The sequence below is a fragment of the Trachemys scripta genome, chromosome 23 (assembly GCF_013100865.1).
Source record: "Trachemys scripta elegans isolate TJP31775 chromosome 23, CAS_Tse_1.0, whole genome shotgun sequence".
In the NCBI taxonomy this organism is placed as follows: Eukaryota; Metazoa; Chordata; order Testudines; family Emydidae; genus Trachemys; species Trachemys scripta.
Genome location: NC_048320.1, coordinates 7,476,490 through 7,497,096, shown reverse-complemented (window position 1 = coordinate 7,497,096; position 20,607 = coordinate 7,476,490). Strand labels below are relative to the sequence as shown.

The 20,607-nt window shown below is 42.2% G+C and overlaps 1 protein-coding gene across 12 annotated transcripts in view; it reads right to left on the bottom strand.

The window, feature by feature from the left end:
• The window catches only part of TANC2 (tetratricopeptide repeat, ankyrin repeat and coiled-coil containing 2), a 593,041-nt gene that overhangs the window by 86,003 nt on the left and 486,431 nt on the right, over positions 1–20,607 (bottom strand). For all 12 annotated transcript variants that reach the window (XM_034755956.1, XM_034755955.1, XM_034755959.1 and 9 more), the window contains 2 exons: positions 10,886–11,167; positions 6,651–6,784 (listed from right to left, as the gene is read on the bottom strand). In XM_034755956.1, coding sequence (XP_034611847.1) covers positions 6,651–6,784; positions 10,886–11,167 — 416 coding nt within the window. The remainder of the gene's footprint in view (positions 1–6,650; positions 6,785–10,885; positions 11,168–20,607) is intronic.

Here is a 20,607-nt window from a genome sequence, read left to right as displayed (position 1 = left end):
TCCTTATAGTGTGTATGGTAACACCCATTGTTTCATGTTCTGTGTGTGTGTGTGTGTGTGTGTGTGTGTGTATATATATATATATATATATCTTCCTACTGTATTTTCCACTGCATGCATCCAGTGAAGAGGGCTGTAGCCCACGAAAACTTATGCTCAAATAAATTAGTTAGTCTCTAAGGTGCCACAAGTAGTCCTGTTCTTTTAGCTAAATATTAGTTTGATGGTTTGGTTTTTGGGTGATTGTTGGTGGAGGCCCCTCCTGGCTAGAGGAAGTTAGGTAGAAAAATGTTTTAACGGAGAAAGAAATACAGACACAAAGCAAGGAGGAAAAAAGAAAAAAATTGTCTAAGACCAATAAATGGTGCAGACAAAGGATTATAAACCTGGACTCCAAACAAAGACAGGATTTAGGGCTGGTTAAGCCACAACTTGAGGGTGTTGGACAGATGTCTTCATGCTCTTAAATGTAGATTTTATGAAGGGTCACTATTTCATCTAATTGTTAAAACTGGAACTTCATGAAGAAACTCATGCTAAATATATGTCACACTAGTGTGCTTTTTATGGGATCTTAGATTAAAGACCCCACTTTTTATTTTTATAATGGACTCCAGGTCTTTCTGCCTTTCCTCTCTACTCTTTTTCCATGAGTTCACAACCCCTATCTCCCATGCTGTAACTGTAGTGTGTCACCTAGGCTCAGCTACACAGTGCGGGATTGCATACTACATAGGTGATATTTCTAAAGCGCATCAATGTGCTGTGCATTAATTGGTCCATGTGGACTCTATAGGTGTGCAATAAAAGTTCCCAGGTGCACATTATACATTTGAAACGGTTTGAGACAGCACTATGTTAAAACACACTAGAGAACAATTAGCGCACAGCACGTAAGTGCAGTTTAGAAATCCCATCGCTGCAATGGCACAGCTGCACCATGTAGACAAGCCCTTAGATAGTATAGGGGGAGGTATTATACAACAACCTTCAGTAGACAGATTCAACAGGCACATGCCACTAGATTTTCATATATATTGGGCTAGCTCCTCAGCTGGTGTAACCTGGTGTAGCTCCACGGCTGTCAACTTCAACCAACTGAAGATCTGGCCCACTATATATAACCTCAACATTGTGGACAAGCTGGCAGACTGCTCATCTTCAGTAGGCAGAACCTTCAATAACTAGGAAATTTGCTTTGTTAAAAAACGATTTCCACATTAAATAGATGTTATAAAAACCCAAACCCACGTAATTTACCATGGAAGGAGGAGCCCTCCCCCCCGTCAGAAGGCAGCATGGGGGTGTGTGTTCAGGTTCACTGAGGGCAGGATGGAGACTGAGGAGGAAGCGGACAGATGGAAGGAAGAACGTGAGGAGAAAGGGATTGGGAAGGTGGAGGACATGGAAGACAAGATGCTATGGAGAAGCACAAAAGGGGATAGGACTGTCCCAGAAGACAGGCTGGGGAAACGAGGATCAGAAAGGAACAAGACAATGAGAGGGGCAGGGGATGGCGATGGATAGAGGGGCAGCTCCGTTAACCTCCAGGAGCTTGGGGTAAATAAGTGGAATCCCTCACCACTGGGGAGGCTCCCATTTTTGTTTGTGCATGCAAGGTTGAATTTTGAGCCCGAAACAAACATGTACAAATTGGGAGTGGGTGGCATTCACCCAAAGGCTCAAAAATCAGAAGGCAGATGAAGACACATATGTCTTTTTAAAAGGTTATGATTTTTCCAAGCCAGTCTCATGATTCTGAGCAGTCTGTCTGTTCCAGGGTTTTTGAATGCCTGTATTTGGCAATACAGCTTCCCTTGTTCTCTTTCTCTGCAATCCTCACCTGTCTCTTCTCCCCATATCTCAACTCTTAAAAACTGCAGGGGGGTGGAGGAATGAGACAGGCAATCTCCCCTGACAAGCAGCGCTCTGAGCTTCATTACTGAGTCAGGCCTTGGGGTCTGACAAACTTCTCATGGTTCATCTCGGGAAAGCCCTTCTGCAAAGAATCATGGGAAGTTCACTGGCCTGAGACTGCTAATGCCATTGGCTGTTATTCCCAGGCTGGGGAAGCTGGGGGAGGGGAGGCGGAAGAGAAGTAGGGATTGTTCTGATTTCCATGTAGGTGAGCCATTTAATGCTACATTTAAAGAAAACTAGGAAATTAATTCACAACAATCTTTGTTGGGAAAGTTAAGGTTGCTATACACATAATAAGCTTCACTAAACCACAAAAGCAAGGTAATGAATAGTTAAGCCATTTAACCCTCTACTTCTCCAGCCGCAGGGAGATGTCTTACCACTTCCAAAATGACTAACACCACAGACCATACACCCCAATCTTAACCATTGTACAAAGGATGTCAGCCTTCTAGCACTCCCTTTACTACAATAGCACCTTCCAAACACAAACCTCCCTAACTAATGATGTTTGGAGGGTAACAGAATGCAATGCGCCTAGTGAGGGTGTAACACGGATACACAGTGGCATTACGTTTTCAATATTTTTGTCCATGAACCTTACAGAGTGGTAATCTCTCTGTTTCCTCTTGCAAAGGCTTAGATGGATTCAGTGAGCCTGTTTCAGAGAAAAATTCCAAAAATTTCACAGCAATTCAGGGTTTTTAGAGCCAAACAAATAGCTTGATAGTTTGGTATTTCTAATACACTTTAAATTTGGTTTAAGATCTTTATTTTCCTTAACTACTTCAGGGAATCACTGAAATCTCCAAAGAGGAGCAACCTTTCCCTCCATGGTAGCTATTCCTGTGCCAAAGTCTCAACTGTAGAATCGAAGTACGGGATTGATGAATCAGAGACCTCAGTGGGAGTCTTGCCAGAGCTCAATGGGAACAGGATAATGCCCATTGTTTCTGATAATTTTTGCTTTTGATAACAGCTTTGTTTTTGGGGGAGTTAATTTCAGGTAACTTCTGTGCAAGTGCTGAGGGGAAGGAAGTGCTTTCAGAACCCAATAACTCATTTTCTTCTGTAGTTTTCCATGGGAAATAGTAGATCTGCTTGCTAGTTGTCTAAATTGGCTTATTTCTAAGGATTTTTCTTCTCCCTGATGACTACGGGTCTATAAATCATGAAAGACTTCAAACTGCTCCCTCAGAGTACAGTGAAAACCCGCTCCCTAACAGTACGGCAAAGAAACTTAAAATAAACGATAAGCTCACATGGCGCTCTCTCTGATACTTTTTATTATTAATTTAATGCTGCCCATGTGATCAAAATTGGTACAAAGTCAAAGATAAAGGCAGCTCCAGCCCCAAAGAGCTCACAGTCTGAAAACAGCCATAGAGAAGACAGTACGCACTGGAAAATCCAGAGGAAGGAATCACAGGCCTTTTGCTTCTATTATTATAAACTCACGACCTATAAGCTCCTGGGGAGAAGTTAATTTGAAGGAGGGATTTGGAAGAGTTGATGCTGATGGCATGTTTTCATCCCCGATTTCTGTAGCCTATGCCAACGATTACTTAAAACCTTTACTCTTTTATTCATGGACTTCCATAATGGGCAGGTTATTTTTCTTTATTGTGCTGTACACTGTATACTGACAATATCCCTGCCACCGGCAGGGAGCTGGAATATCAGTACTTCGGGCTATTTAATGTCTCATCTCTTTTCTGTATTTCTTTAAAAATTACTCAGGGTAGTGACACACACACAGGCTATCTTGATGGTGGTTGCCCTCCTACTCCAAACAAGCAGCTCCTGCTAACTTCAATCTATTATTAGATCTTGCTTTTGATAAGGCCTGCAGATTATCATACCTCTGATGTCCGTGACGTTCTCCATGACCGGCTGTGGAAGTTATTGTAATGTACTAAAAATAGGATTTTTCTGAATTAGGGCCTAATGAAAGAAAGAAATTAAATCTCTAACATGTCACGAGAACTGTTTCATTTTCCATGAAGTATCAGCTGTTTTTTTTTTTTTTTTTTTATAATGGATGCTGCCAAAGACGTAAAGGTCAACTAATCAACCTAAGCACTGGTCACCTCGAGAGGACACAGTATGCTTTGGAATCCAGTGATAGTTAGTTTTGGAATCAGTCCATGTTTACAATAGTCAAGATAAGATTTACTGTCAGATTAACAACTGAACAAACTAACAGATGCAAAACTGCTACAATAGGAGGCCGTGTACGTCCTTTGCCTTTTAGTTAGTCTGATGGCAAATAACATATCAGCTTTTCCTTTTTTTTTTTTTGGTTAAATTTTCAGTGGAGGATGGATTGGGCATTAAAAGTCCTTCCAAATGGGGCCATAGCCAAGATACTGCAGGTCAGATTTTTTTGGCCTAAAAACCATGACTTGATTCTCTTTTCTCCCTAGTTGATCCAAAATGCCAAAAGAAAAGCCACAGACTATGGATGTGAAGTGGGATGTGCCACACTGGTTGAAACAAAGGGCTTGTCTACACTGGCACTTTACTGCGCTGCATCTTTCTTGCTCAGGGATGTGAACCCCCACCCCGAGCGCAGCAAGTTTCAGCACTGTAAAGTGTCAGTGTAGATAGTGCACCAGCGCTGGGAGCTGCGCCCCTCGTGAAGGTGGGTTTTTTAGAGTGCTCTGCCGCGGCAGCGCTTGAATGTTGCCAGTGTAGACCAGCCCCAAGTCACACACTTTGGCTTTTGTAAAGTTATATTCTTTTTAAGGAAAGGAGCAGATTGGAGCTAAAAATATATCCATTTGTCAGTTACATATCCAGCAGGATTATTTGAGAACTCAGTGAAAAAACCTTTCACTAAAGGAGATATTTTAGGAGAGAACACACTCTCTGACTGGCCGTTCTGACAGCGTGCGGCGTGTACAATGTACCAGGAACAGAATGATTAATGTGTGCTGAACAATGCAGAGCTGGCAGTTGCATTCCTTTCCAAGAGCCGTATGTGGAAGAGGAGAACACTTGTGAAAGTTTTAATATTTATGTATATAGCCATTCACCACACACTCTTTGCCTTGCCATCTGGGTGCTATGTAAAACAAATAGCGGGCAAGATTATACCTGGTTCCAAAGCCAAGCAAAGTAAGTGTTGGCAATCATTAGCAAAGAGATGGGCAAACTACGGCCCGCAGGACCGTCCTGTCCGGCCCTGAGCTCCTGCCCCGGGAGGCTAGCCCCCGGCCCCTCCCCCGGCCCCCACTGCCCCACTTCCCCACAGCCTCAGCTCACTGTGCCGCCAGCACAATGCTCTGGGTGGCAGGGCTGTGAGCTCCTGGGGAGCTGCAGAGCTGAGGCCTGACCCGGTGCTCTGTGCTGCGCGGTGCATGGCTGGTTGCAGCCGGGTGATGCCGCTGCCTGTCCTGGTGCAGCCGCGCCGCCAGCCACCGGTGCTCCAGGCAGCGCGGTAAGGGGGCAGGGAGTGGGGCGGGGGGGAGGGGGTTGGATAGAGGGCAGGGGCGTTCGGGTGGTGGTCGGGGATGTGGATAGGGGCCAGGGCGGTCAGAGGGCCGGGAACGGGGGGTTGAATGGGAGCAGGGAACCCAGGGGGGCATTCAGGAAGGAGAGGGGGTGTTGGATGGGGTGGTGGAGGGCAGTTAGGGGCGGGGGGTCCAGGAGCGGTCAGGGAGACGGGGTCATTGTATGGGGCAGGGGTCCCAGGGAGGTGGGGGGGGGGCGCAGTCAGGAAGGAGGGGGGGTTGGATGGGGCAGGGGATCCAGGGGTGGGTGGGGGACAGAGAGCATGGGGGGTGGATGGGGCAGGGGTCCCCGGGAGGCCGTCGGGGAACAGGGGGGTTGGATGGGGCAGGAGTTCCGGCGGGGCCATCAGGAGGTAAGAGGCGGTGGGTCGGCTAGGGAGTGGGGGCTGGGCCACGCCTGGCTGTGGGGAGGCGCAGCCTCCCCTAACTGGCCCTCCATACAATTTCAGAAGCCCAATGTGGCCCTCAGGCCAAAAAGTTTGCCCGCCCCAGGGAATAGGAAAGCACAAACTGCATGCACCCTTTAAAAAGGAGTAGCAGCAGCAAAGGTCCCCAGAGTTCTTAGCAGTATCTTGCCACTTTCACACCATCAGCAAAGCAGGGCTGTAGCTTAAAGGTTCCATATAACCCAGGATGTAAATGTCAACCTATGGTAACGTGATGTATAATCCTTTCCAGTCAATATTGCAACTGATGTGCAAATCACTTATTGAAGAGTTCTGATCTGTTTATGTGGACGTTACCCAAAAACGTGCAAGTATCCCACAAAGCAAAACAATTCACATTCTCATCTTCATCCAAGAGGTCATGCAACCCAAGCAATTATCTCTTACAAAGGCAAGTACTGGACACTCACTCAGCAATTTCATCTGGAATTCACTCCATTCTTCAAGAAAGAGGAATAATTACTATGGTAACCCTGTTGTATTATGACATGCTTTACAGCCTTCAGTATGCTGTCTGGTGGCTGTGAAAAATTAACCCTCAGAGTACGAGGTGAACTCTTGATGTTTCGGGAATTTCATTGTAAAGAGAAATAGATTTTCTGGTGTAATAAAACTGCTCCAGAAGGTCTTCCCCATACCCTCTCTCGTAATCATTTGCATACTCACTGTCCTCTGTCAATATCCACATTGTGTGATGTATACTAAGACAATTTCAGTAATTAAACAGGACACACGCCCAGAAAAGGTCATCAAGAAACTCTTTCAATACCTGCGCGGCGAGTCTCCGCATGGCCTCTTCTTGGCGTCTGCGCATTTCAGGTGTTCCAGGGCAGCTTCCACTCGTGATTGACGAGTGAGCAGAAGGTGGCTGTGTTAGGGGTAGCTCTCTATTTGCATCCACATCTGTGCCAAACAAAGAGGGTAACAGATTACTACAGGCCAACCATGATTGAAACTATTACAAAGTACAAGATAAGGTATCTTCTAACAATCCATTCAAGCGGTTAATATATTTTCTGTAAGCAGTCTAAGACCTGAGTACTATAGGGGTGCACTCAGGGGAAACTCTCCTGAACAAATTTCTGCCAGAATTAACAGGGGAAAGACAGCAGAGATAAAGGATTAACCTCATCTTACTCATTTTCTTCATGTTAATGTTAGTCATTAAATACATATAGTATTTAGTGAATTTAATACTCATAATAATGTGGCCCCTCTCCTTAGAGTCAGGTATATTGTTGGGCAACGCTCTACACTTCTGCCCATAGGCCTCTCATCTAAATGCTTCTTCTAATTTAGTCCTGAGCCCTTCTGAGCACATGTATAAATGGGGACCATTTAACCCGGTAACTAACACCCAATTCACAACCAAGTAAAGTAACCAGAAAGAAAGAAGTACGAGATGATACCCAGAGGAACATTAGGATGTTGGGATGGATGGAATCATCTCTAAAGCGTAACTGATTCTAAATCTCATTTAATCAGATTTGCTTGCCTGGGTAGAGTGATGCAGCACAAACTAGAAGCCCTCTGGAAACGTCACGATTTATGGCATGTTTTTATTGTTAACTCTTTCAAACTACATTATTTTGCAACCGGAAGTTATTGATTTCAAAAATTTTTGATTAAAATTTTTTTACTTAACAATGCATGAGCATTGATTTCAATGTTTTAAGAGTATTCGAATAGCAACAGTCTCTTCAAACATAGATCCTACTAGCACAGAATTTTCCTGAATGCTATAATGCACCCTTGACTTTGGCCTGAAATCATAATTTAAACTATGATCCATTTATCTGCTGGTAGAAATAATAAGGGTGGTGTCCACTCTCTAAATATTTAATGCATATTTTTGCACATGTGAACACAGCAGCACCTCTATCTGCCTGAGTTATGAAGAAACTGTAGTGGGATTTTGTTTATTTCCAGCTCACTAACACCAATAATATATTTCTTATAGGACTTTTGGGTCATCTGATCAATATTTAAGTTATTAAACATATTAACAGGATTTGTTTTTTGAATGTGTGTAAATGAAGACAGATACATCTGCCGGGAGAGCAATACAGCAGTGCACAGACAATCCAGGAGGTTTTTGGAGAGTGTTGGGGACAACTTCCTGTGCAAGTGCTGGAGGAACCAACTAGGGGCTGTGCTCCTCTTGACCTGCTGCTCATAAACAGGGAAGAATTGGTAGGGGAAGTAGAAGTGGGTGGCAACCTGGGCAGCAGTGACCATGAGATGGTCGAGTTCAGGATCCTGACAAAAGGAAGAAAAGAGAGCAGCAGAATACGGATCCTGGACTTCAGAAAAGCAAAGCAGACTTTGATTCCCTCAGGGAACCAATGGGCAGGATCCCCTGGCAGGCTAATATGAGGGGGAAAGGAGTCCAGGAAAGCTAGCTGTATTTTAAAGAAGCCTTATTGAGAGCTCAGGAACAAAACATCCTGATGTGCAGAAAGAATAGCAAATATGGCAGGCGACCAGCTTGGCTTAACAGCGAAACCTTCGGTGAGCTAAAACACAAATCTAAGCTTACAAGAAAGGACAGATGACTAGGGAGGAGTATAAAAATATTGCTTGAGTATGCAGGGATATAATCAGGAAGGCCAAAGCACAATTGGAGTTGCAGCTAGCAAGGGATGTGAAGGGTAACAAGAAGGGTTTCTACAGGTATGTTAGCAACAAGAAGGTGGTCAGGGAAAGCATGGGACCCTTACTGACTGGGGGAGGCAACATAGTGACAGATGATGTGGAAAAAGCTGAAGTACTCAATGCTTTTTTTGCCTTGGTCTTCCCAGACAAGGTCAGCTCCCACACTGCTGCACTGGACAGCACTTATGGGGAGGAGGCGAGCAGCCCTCAGCAGTGAAAGAACAGGTTAAGGACTATTTAGAAAAGCTGGACATGCACAAGTCTATGGGGCTAGATGCAATGCATCTGAGGGTGCTGAGGGAGTTCCCTGATGTGATTGCAGAGCCATTGGACATTGTCTTTGAAAACTTGTGGTGGTCGGGGACGACTGGAAAAAGGCAAATATAGTGCCCATCTTTAAAAAAGGGAAGAAGGAGAATCTGGGGAACTATAGACTGGTCAGCCTCACCTCTGTCACCAAAAAAATCATGGAACAGGTCCTCAAGGAATCCATTTTGAAGCACTTGGAGGAGAGGAAGGTGAACAGTCAACATGGATTCACCAAGGGCAAGTCATGCCTGACCAACCTGATTGCTTTCTATGATGAGATAACTGTCTCTGTGGATATGGGGAAAGCGGTGGACGTGATATACCTTGACTCAGCAAAGCTTTTGATACGGTCTCTCAAAGAATTCTTGCCAACAAGTTAAAGAAGTATGGGCTGGATGAATGGACAATAATGTGGATAGAAAGCTGGCTAGATCCTCAGGCTCAACCAGTACTGATCAATGGCTCGATGTCTTGTTGGCAGCCGGTATCAAGCGGAGTGCTCCAAGGGTTGGTCCCGGGGCTGGTTTTGTTCAAAATCTTCATTAATGATCTGGATGATGGGATGGATTGCACTCTCAGCAAGTTCACGGATGACACTAAGCTGAGGGGAGAGGTAGATACGCTGGAGGGTAGGGATAGGGTCCAGAGTGACCTCGACAAATTGGAGGATTGAGACAAAAGAAATCTGATGAGGTTTAACAAGGACAAGTGCAGAGTCCTGCACTTAGGATGGAAGAATCCCATGCACTGTTACAGGTTGGGGACCGACTGGCTAAGTGGCAGTTCTGCATATAGTTGGGGTTAGTCCTGCTTTGAGCAGGGGGTTGGACTAGATGACCTCCTGAGGTCTCTTCCAACCCTAATCTTCTATGATTCTATATATGTCTTTTTTCAGAATAAATGTGTTATTTATTATTCTGAGGAGTTTAGAGCTCCTTATTAAGCAAATAACCCCAGCCATAATTTTTGATTCGCTTATTTCCCAGAATTTAGAGCTGGGGTCTAGCCAATTTACTGCTACTTCAAGGAAGCGCTGGAGTAAGAACTGAAAGCCTGTGTGTGTTTGGTTTGTACAAGGATCTCTTTTCTGTGCTTTGCATGTGAGAACTGTAGAACATTTTCCTATTCAACAGGTCTCTACTGTGTGTGTGGTTTTTAGTTTGAAAACATTTAAACTATAGCTTCTTTAATCTCCCTCACAATCTCTCTAAATAGACTGAGAGAATCACCCAGCAGGTGCATTGCAGGCTTTTAGTTAAAATACATACACAAACCCTGCCTTTCATTACACATTGTCCATTTAGCTCTGGAAGGTGACATTCAATATTTCAGAAAACCAACATTCGGTGTCATTTCAGATGCTTATATGTGGCTGAGAATATTTCATTCTAGCAAACAGCATTTGTCCAACAAGAGGTTTAACTACAGTTTCAGTAGGATAGAGTATCTCTTCATTCCTGTTTTACCCTTCTAAGTGTCGTGTGTGTGATATTACGCTATTGTTGCCTTCCACCTGCAAGGTGGCTGCATTTCAGTGGAGGGTGAAGTGATTTATATTGGTGTGCCGGAGGAAAAGCAGTTGCCAGGCTCAAGATGCAGTGTGTGACCCACCCCAAGCTCCTACACCAGAATAGATGGGGATAGATCAATCGTACAGGAAGGAATAGGTAATGTGTCCACCATAAATGTGTTGTGGTAACGAGTTAGGGGAATAACAGATGGAGGTTTCCCATTAAGCACGCCATTGGGAGAACCCATGATGTGCCCAAGCCAGGGAGCAATAGAAGAAAAGACAGCCTGATTCCTCAGGGGGCCTCAGTTGGCATGAACCAGTTCATGCTCCACATTGTCCAGGTCTGGCACATGAACAGTAAACCATGTCAGGGGGCCCCATTATGGCAGGTTTGGCAACAATCTCTGAACTGGTCTATTGGGGGATGGGAAGAAGTGGTAAAGGGATCCTTGTGGGTGAAAGGTGCTAAACACATAAACGTATGAAATTCACGCATTTCAGAGCTCTCTCTGTGTAGCAGTACTTACGTTTTGGGGAGGCATGTGGGCTATCAGAGGCAATCTGTCTCATTCGTGTGCCATGGCAGCTGAGAGCAACCAGTCTGGAGATAATGGCAGTTTTACCAAAGCCAATGTTCCCAACGATCACCACCCCTCTGTTCACACTGGCATTGGCACTCTGCAACTGTGCATCTATCTCATGGAACACCCAGTCCCGTCCGACAAACACAGACTCTGTGGTGATGCTTGGCACCTCAAAGAGCAGTGGTTTCAGGGAGATGTCCGGAGGTCTATAAGGTGCAAAGCGTACTGTAAAGAAGAAACACAGGGGAAGAACATACCATTTAGGGCTAGATGGCAATACAGCTATGGTTATGACATCACTTATAATGAATTAGAAGGCTACAGAGCTCACACAGAAAAAAGAGAGCTTACTTGACCATTGGGCTTGCATTTATATTTCAGAGACTTATTACAAATAAAGGCCGTGTCAAGAAGAGCAAAAAGGTGCGTTTTTCAATTGTTAGCTGAGCTCCACTGAAAACCCCCTTAGCTCCCATGTAGACATAGCCAGACAATCTGAGCTTGTCCTCTTGTAGAGTGCCACCAAAACAAAACTATCTTAAAGCTGTTAAACTGTGTTCACACGGACAGCAAAAGGAGGTTTTAACTGAGCTAAACTAAATTGTTTGAGTCGTTTCAAATGACCAAACCAAACCAAAACGTTTTGTTCTTCATGAAGGAAAATTCTGCTAAAATCTCTCCTTTCACGCAGAAAATGTTAATTCAACTAACTGCATTTTCCCCTGTGAAAATGTTTTGATCAGCTTTAGTATGAAGGTGTTATCAGCAGGCATTTGGAATGGCTGCAATACTTCTTACTGGTGAAGCCAAAAGTGAGTAAAGCGGTTCATTGCTAGTCAATGCCAACAAAGCCATTCTACCACAGCACTCCTCCTGTATTTTGCATGTGGCACATCTTACTACAGAAGAACTATTTTGATAACATTTAGCATTTTTAACCATCCTTCTATACAGCTAGGCGATCTTTACAACAATTTTTGGAGGAGAAAAATTATAACCAAGAAACCACAAAACAATGTTTTTATATCTCAGAAAGTTGCTATTTTAATATCAAATAATCCATGAAGTACGAGGCATAAATCCTAATGTTTTACATTAACAGAAAAGAGTAAATACCAGCTCTCGCTTGCTCTCTCTTAATAGTAACCTTCTACACCCTTGTATCAATCAACAGATCAGCACATCTGACTGTCACACCTGCCCAGTATTTGGGAAATTCATCTGCTCTAACATTGCCGAGGTTGCTGCGAAGGTTTTATTTGAGAGGACAGGTTTGATGAAGGTGGATACATAATACTTTTTTGCTATCTTGGAGATGGAAGTGAAAGTCTTATGGAATATTGGAGCATGTCACCGGCACTGTTGGATGCAAAATAAAGTGGAAAGGAATGCCGGAGACATTTCCCTTAACTTCTGATTTAAGTAGACAAGGTGGGTTGTGATGTGACCTTCTCTGTCATAAAACCTAGTACGCGTTTGTGTTAATTTCCTAGTTTCTATCCAGGGTTGGTGTTCCCCAGTATAGATCCCCACGTTTAGGGAGGGGAGACAGGGAGAAGTGGAAGTGCATGTGCCTGGCAATCAGAGGGAGAAACAGTGCAGCTGAAGCCACTCCTGACAATGTCAACTTTTCTGAAGAGAATGAGAGGCTGCAACTTCATGAAGTTTTTTAGGTCTATAGCATTTCATCTCCATTTAAAGGTTACTGAAAGTCAGTAGTCAAACAGCAAACCACCATATTTTGCATTAACCACAAAACCTGTCAGCTGGAGATAACCTCCAAGAAGGACTCTGTGTTGTCACTCATTTCCTGAAACACACAGCAGCCTTTTAAGGGGCTTCTGAAAATGGAGACAGCAAGGAGCAGAGCAGTCTGTCAGCAGGTCTCTTTACCGTGCTCTTCTTTCCTCTGGGTCCGCTATCCCTGCCTGTGTGAAACCTACCTCTTCACCTTCAAACCTGCCAATATGTAACATCAGCAAAGCAAAACAAGTGACAAATTGATATTCCATCCAATACCGGTTTATCTGGTGATTCATACTATGATTTAGATTGTCATCGTTTTTAAAGTACAAAACCAGTTTTAAAGATACCTTCTTACTGTGAAAACTACATAAAACGTGACATCCCCCTACCCAGGTCATCAGCAACAGTGTTTTAACCCTAGCGCTTCACAGTCCTGGTTCAGAATGCTCCCACCTGTGCTACAAGATGAATTGCTAGCCCCAGGGTAGAGTGGCCATTACAGAAGGACTTTCTCATTTTTTAAAAACAAACTATCCCTCCTCCATTCAGACAGATGCCAAGGAATGTTTGCTCATTCATTTATTTCTGAGCATTTAAATGTTTGCTTGTCGGCAATATTTCATAAAAGCTCATGGGGGAAGGAGCAGCATGAACCATTATCTGCAGATTTACTGTATAACTCCCTTGCTGCAGTCCAATGTTACAGCAGGATTCTGAAAGCCGATTTTTTCACAAAGGGAATCATTTATCACAGGTTGCTTTTAAATGCACAAGATGCTCAATTCAGCTCTCCAGGGACAAAAATTAAAGCACTTTAGCGCAGACATAGGGCCAAGGGTGCTTTTCCTCATTCTAAAGGGCTAACATTAAAATCATTAGGCTTTACAATTAACTTGCCTTGACAGTTTTCCCATTTACTAACTATTACCTTAATGATCTCAGAGAGATCCTCCTTTCAACCAAGCCCTGCTGCCCTTGAAAATACACGATCTATGCTGCAAATCTTGCTGCTGGATTGGAAGGCCTGGAATGCACCTTAACTGATGCAAAGGCAGCTTTAAACCGCCTCTCCAAGGGGCTCTTTCTGCACTTCTGTGGAGAGCATTCTTGGCCAAGGGTGGAGAGATGGCAGCCAGTCCTCAAACACCAAGAATCTGTTGGCCATTGTTTTTGTTTTGTTGCTTCACATCAGTGCAAGCAATGAATACAGAAATGCGAATATCCACACTACAGTGTAAAGCAATGAATATAGAAATATCACTTTCCACAACACAGCGTAAATACATGGCTTTAATAAATTGATACAATAAAACATAAAATGCTGTACCTCATGTATTATGTCATTTCTATTAATAGAAAAGCACAGAGATATTATTTTTTCCATTGTTGGCAAAAAATCTTAAAAAATCAGAACTGCAAAAGATTTAACTCTACCAGCTGATTCCCCTGCCTGACGCTCAGCATAAAAATCCTAAACGTTATGTGCTTTGTACCGCTAACATTTTAGAGCATATTTTTGCCACCATGGACATAGTCTAAGCCTGGTGTATGATTAGATTTAGAATAATGCTGTAGAAAGGCAGGAGATTAAAAAATAAACACTGTCCTTTCAAAGCGCACACAACACACAGAATAAAACTGAGTCCAGCCAGTCAATAAGATTTATGGTTCGCTTTTACACAAACCTTAGCAGACTGTAAATAGCGAACTGATGGGACTAAATGTAAGTAGCTCACTGCTGAGCTACTGCAGGTAGGAGAAAAAGGAATACGTCTGATCTAATTAACTCAATAAATGAAGGTACGCTCCTGTAATTGGGGTTCTTCAAAATGACCTCTGCACACACATCACACCCACCTTCCTCTCTTCCTCTGAGCCCTAATTTCAATTATAGACTCGGGGAGGCAATGAAAGGTACAGAGTGGGTTGGCAAGTCATGCCATACCTCCACTGTAGAGCCCCGCCCCCTGAACATTCAGAGCCTGGAGGGGAGGGGCAGGGGGCGCAAGAGGGCTCCAATGGACGCTGCTACAAAGAAGATTCCACTAGTCTAAGCAGCAGTCAGTGCACCCCAAAGTGGGAATATGCAGAGGCCATTCAAAGAAGAAAATCCACTTATAATATGCAGAAACATGATCTTTCTAAATAGATTTCCCCACTACTCATTTATACTCAGAATTCCTCAGAATATTTAGAACCTTTGCTTTAAGACAAACAAGATTTATAATTTTACGCAGTGAAATGTAGCAATAGTTATATTGTCTCCACAAGTTTCTGCTGAAACCTGTGCAGAGGTATGGAGATTGACATCTGCTAGATCCCCTCCTATAGGCTGGGCTGCATAATGACTAGCATTTGCTGTGCACTCTGCTCTATGCTGATCAGTGCCTGGGAGATCCTGGCTTTGTCTAGGATCACTTCCTTCTCAGACATTGCCTCCCATGTCTGGATTCAGCTCATATTACCTTTTATTCAAACCTATGAACCAAGATATAAACCAATGCTGATACTTGTTTCTAGAATGTTTAGAGGCATCATCCAAATTTGGCCTTATTTGTATGTAGGAAGCACAGACCTAGAATGCACAATAATTGTATTCAGACTTTATTTTAAAAAAATTCAACCAGTGTAGTTAATACCATGTATACAAGATCTGTAGTTTGGAATGCTTCAAATAATCCTGCATTCACTTAGATCGAAGCATACACTGGCACTGATCTTAGCTGCATCTTCACAGTTTATTGCTAAAATGATCTTTTAATTAAAACATTTCATAATGTGGCCAAAAAAGGCAGCAGGTGATTCCCCCACACAGAGAGGTTAGTCATACAGCGTGACTCAAGCTGCTGTAATCTTCATCTTCACACTACAGAATTATACTACAATGGGGGAGGTTTTTAAAGATATATGTGATAAACATCTAACTCCCATTGAAAGTGAATGGGAGTTAGATGCCTATCTGCCATTTGTGTCTTTGAAAATATCCCCATGTGTGTTAAAATAAAGCAGCATAAAAACTTTATAATTTATAATATAATATATAAATATATTTAAGATTATGCAAATGTTCTATAAAATTCAAGAGTTGAGACTGCCTCTATTACATCATAGACAGTATATTTATTAACACATATTTAAAACTGATTTAACTTTGCTTGTTAAATTTTGGTATCATTTAAAACAAACATTTAAATCTTCCCTTGATGCTGTAATGCCACTCACAGGACACTTAATGATGCCCAAATCAGCAAATTAGACTCTCCCACTAAAAATTTCCCCAGTGATATTGTATTAGGTTAATGAAACCTTGATCCCCTTGCATCTGAAGAAGTGGGTTTTTTACCCACGAAAGCTTATGCCCAAATAAATCTGTTAGTCTTTAAGGTGCCACAGGACTCCTTTCAGGGTAGCAGCCGTGTTAGTCTGTATCCTCAAAAAAAAGAAAAAAGATGATGCCTCTAAACATTCTAGAAAAAAAGAACAGGAGTACTTGTGGCACCTTAGAGACTAACAAATTTATTAGAGCATAAGCTTTCGTGGGCTACAGCCCACTTCTTCGGATGCATATAGAGTGAAACATATATTGAGGAGAAATATATACACACATACAGAGAGCATGAACAGGTGGGAGTTGTCTTACCAACTTTGAGAGGCCAATTAAGTAAGAGAGAAAAAAAAAAAAGCTACCTTGATTATCACTTCAAAAGTTTTTTTTTTTCTCTTACTTAATTGGCCTCTCAGAGTTGGTAAGACAACTCCCACCTGTTCATGCTCTCTTATCCCATGACAGCTTACTGTGCTTAAGAGCCTTCGTCAAATGCTTTTTGAAAATCTAAATACACTATATCCCCTGGATCCCCCTTGTCCACATGCTTGTTGACCCCCCTCAAAGAATTCTAGTTGATTGGTGAGACATGATTTCCCTTTACAAAAAACATATTGACTATTCCCCAACAAATTACGTTCATCCATGTGTCTGACAATTTTGTTCTTTACTATAGTTTCAACCAGTTTGCCTGGTACTGAAGTCAAGCTTACAGGCCTGTAATTGCCGGGGTCTCCTCTGGAGCCCTTTTAAAAAATTGATGTCACATTAGCTATCCTCCAATTGTTTGGTACAGGAGCTGATTTAAATGACAGGTTACAGATGACAGTCAAATGCAATTTCACATTTGAGTTCCTTCAGAACTCTTGGGTGAATACCCTCTAGTCCTAGTGACTTATTACTGTTTAGTTTATCTATTTGTTCCAAAACCTCCTCTAATGACACTTCAATCCGGGACAGTTCCTCAGATTTGTCACCTAAAAAGAATGGCTCAGGTTTGGGAATCTCCCTCACATCCTCAACTGTGAAGACTGATGCAAAGAATTCATTTAGTTTCTCCGCAATGGCCTTATTGTCCTTGAGTGCTCCTTTAGCATCTCGATCGTCCAGTGGCTAACCAGGTTGCTTCCTGCTTCTGATGTACTTACAATTTTCTTTGCTATTACTTTTGGAGGCTTTGGCTAGCTGTAATTCAAATTCTTTTTTGGCCTTCCTAATTATATTTTTACACTTCGTTTGCCAGAGTTTATGCTCCTTTCTATTTTCCTCATTAGGATTTAATTTCCACTTTTTAAAGGATGCCTTTTTGCCTCTCACTGCTTCTTTAACTTTGTTGTTTAGCCACGGTGGCTCTTTTTTGGTTCTTTTACTAGTTTTTTTTAATGTGGGGGATACATTTCAGTTGAGCCTCTATTCTGGTGTCTTTAAAAAGTTTCCATGCAGGTTTTGGTGCTGAATCTTTTAACTTCTTTTTAACTAACCTCATTTTTGTGTCGTTCCCCTTTCTGAAATTAAACGCTGCAGTGTTGGGCTGCTGTGGTGTTTTCCCCGCCACAGGGATGTTAAATTTAATTATATTATGGTCACTATTACCAAGAGATCCAGCTATAGTCACCTCTTGGACCTGATCCTGTGCTCCACTTAGGACTAAATCAAGAATTGCCTCTCCTCTTGTGGGTTCCAAGAAGCAGTAATTTAAGGTGTCAAGAAACTTTGTCTCTGCATCCCTTCTGGAGGTGACATGTACTCAGTCAATATGGGGATAGTTGAAATCCCCCATTCTTACTGAGTTTTTTATTTGAATAGCTTCTCTAATCTCCCTGAAAAAAGCAACAGAGGGTCCTGTGGCACCTTTAAGACTAACAGAAGTATTGGAGCATAAGCTTTCGTGGGTGAATACCCACTTTATCAGACACAAGTACTAATACAATACTAATCTCCCTGAGTATTTCACAGTCACTATCACCATCCTGGTCAGGTGGCCTGTTATATATCCCTACTGCTATATTCTTATCATTCAAGCATGGAATTACTATCCATAGAGATTCTATGGTACAGCTTGATTCATTTAAGATTTTTACTTCATTTGATTCTATGCTTTATTTCACATATAGTGCCACTCCCCCACCAGCATGATCAGTTCTGTCCTTCCGATATATTTTGCCCCCTGGTATTACTGTGGCTCATTGATTATCCTCATTCCACCAAGTTTCTGGGATGTCTATTATATCAATATCCTCATTTAATATGAGGCGCTCTAGTTCACCCATCTTATTATTTAGACTTCTAGCATTGGTATATAAGCACTTTAAAAACTTGTCACTTTTTAGCTGTCTGCCATTACATGATGTAATTGAATGAGGCTTTTTTTTTTTTTACTTTCTCATCAGATCCTACAACATAACGATGCAAACGGACTCTATGCTCCAATCAGAATACAGGGGAGCAGGCCTCAAATTCAGTGTGCCTACAGTAAAACCAGTAGTGTGACATCAGTTTTCTGGACGTTGCTGGAAACTTCATCTGTCAGACACAATATCTTGCTTCCTTGGAAAATGCTTTTCTGACCTTTAGGGGAGGGATATTATCACTTTATTATTATTATTATCACTTAGTAATGAATATTATTATTAGCCAAAGGGAATTATATTATTACTTAATTAAGCATGTATTATTATAGCAGTAATAGCAAGCCCCTCTGCTTTCTTCTGCAATAATCTGAGTAGTTCCATCAGAGGCTAATCCTGGACAGGAATATCACTACTTAATTACTCTATCGAACATTTACATTCTCTTTCCAAGATCAATTACAGTATTTTTAAATTTACAGTAGAAACTGATTACATGGAAACCACATTGCGCTAAAATTGTATATACAGCAGGTCTGTATTCAAAAGGACTGTACTATTTTATGGAACACTTTGTGTACCTTTGTGTACACCCACCCAACTCCCATGTTAGCACTTATGCTACAAATGATGGGAGAATTTGTCTTTTATTTATTACTATTATAGTATATACAAAGAAAAAGCCCTGAAAAACCTGCATTTTTTGACTTCTACATGAAACATAAACATTGCTAAAAATAAATCCTGAAAAAAAAATGAAATTAATAAACCCTGACCAATAGAAGCTTTATGTAGAATTAAGTCAAACAGAAAGCTGTAAAAGATTTGAGCTATGGCTTAGGAATTTAAAATTGTACTCAGTTTGATCATTTGTATGTCAAGATGCAAATGAAAATGGTCATATGAACCTTCGATGCCTGTATTGCATATTTTAAGGAAACCCATGAAGAGTTGTAAAGGAGGACCGTACATGGAAGCAGATTTCGGTGGAACTCTGGAGAATGACACACAGACAGAATCTATACCTCATTCATTTCAACTAACTGTCTCCAGTTGAGATTGTTTTGCTTGTTTGACGGGTTATGGCTCCCAGATGCCTCAGCAATAGCCACTACACAAAATGCACAAATAAATAACTGAACAACAGCTCAGGTCCGTCGGAAAAAAGCTCTATGTTGTATTTCTCCAGATGCTTCCCCAACTGCTTACCCTCCTATCTGGAAAGAGTAATAGGCAATTCAGCCCCCATGCAGACTTAGGGTACGTCTATACTTACCTCCGGGTTCGGCGGTAAGCAATCGATCTTCTGGGATCGATTTATTGCGTCTTGTCTAGACACGATAAATTGATCCCGGAAGTGCTCGCCGTCGACACCGGTACTCCTGCTCCACGAGAGGAGTATGCGGAGTTGAGGGGGGAGCCTGCCTGCCGCGTGTGGACCCGCGGTAAGTACCTTGTAGTTCGAACTAAGATACTTCGACTTCAGCTACATTATTCACGTAGCTGAAGTTTCAGAGTAGAAGCCGTGTTAGTCTGTATCCGCAAAAAGAACAGGAGTACCTTAGAGACTAACAAATTTATTAGAGCATAAACTTTCGTGGACTACAGCCCACTTCTTCGGATGCATATCTTAGGTCGAACTGGGGGGTTAGTGTGGACCAGCCCTGAGTGTTAGGTCTTGAGGGTGATGCATGGTAGTGATAATGTTATGAACAATACTTTCTCCTTGGAAATGAAGTAAGAAAGTTAAATAACTTTAAATAGTACCTCAAATTACCACAGTACTGAATTTAATTACATTAACCATGGTTAGGGTTATGTTACCAACCGTAATATTCCATTGTAAGTATGCACGCCTTACCTTTCAAATTTACCAACAAGTTGTTTCAGGTTTTATTGTTTAGCATTTGACCCTTTCCCAGACTGTGGGATGAATGTCTGCCGCAGTTACGAAGACAAAACCACACAGGACAAAGATGTTTCAGTTTTGTTTACTTTCTCTGAATCTCTCCACTGACTCCTTTTTTCCATCATACCAAATTTATGCTTCATTTCCATAGCGTCAAGCCCTCTGGCATTCTCTATGTATCTGTTCTTGTCTAGTATTGCATCACCCTTGTCCCAACACTCCACTAATGATATTAGGTATCAGAGGGGTAGCCATGTTAGTCTGAATCTGTAAAAAGCAACAGAGGGTCCTGTGGCACCTTTAAGACTAACTTCTGTTAGTCTTAAAGGTGCCACAG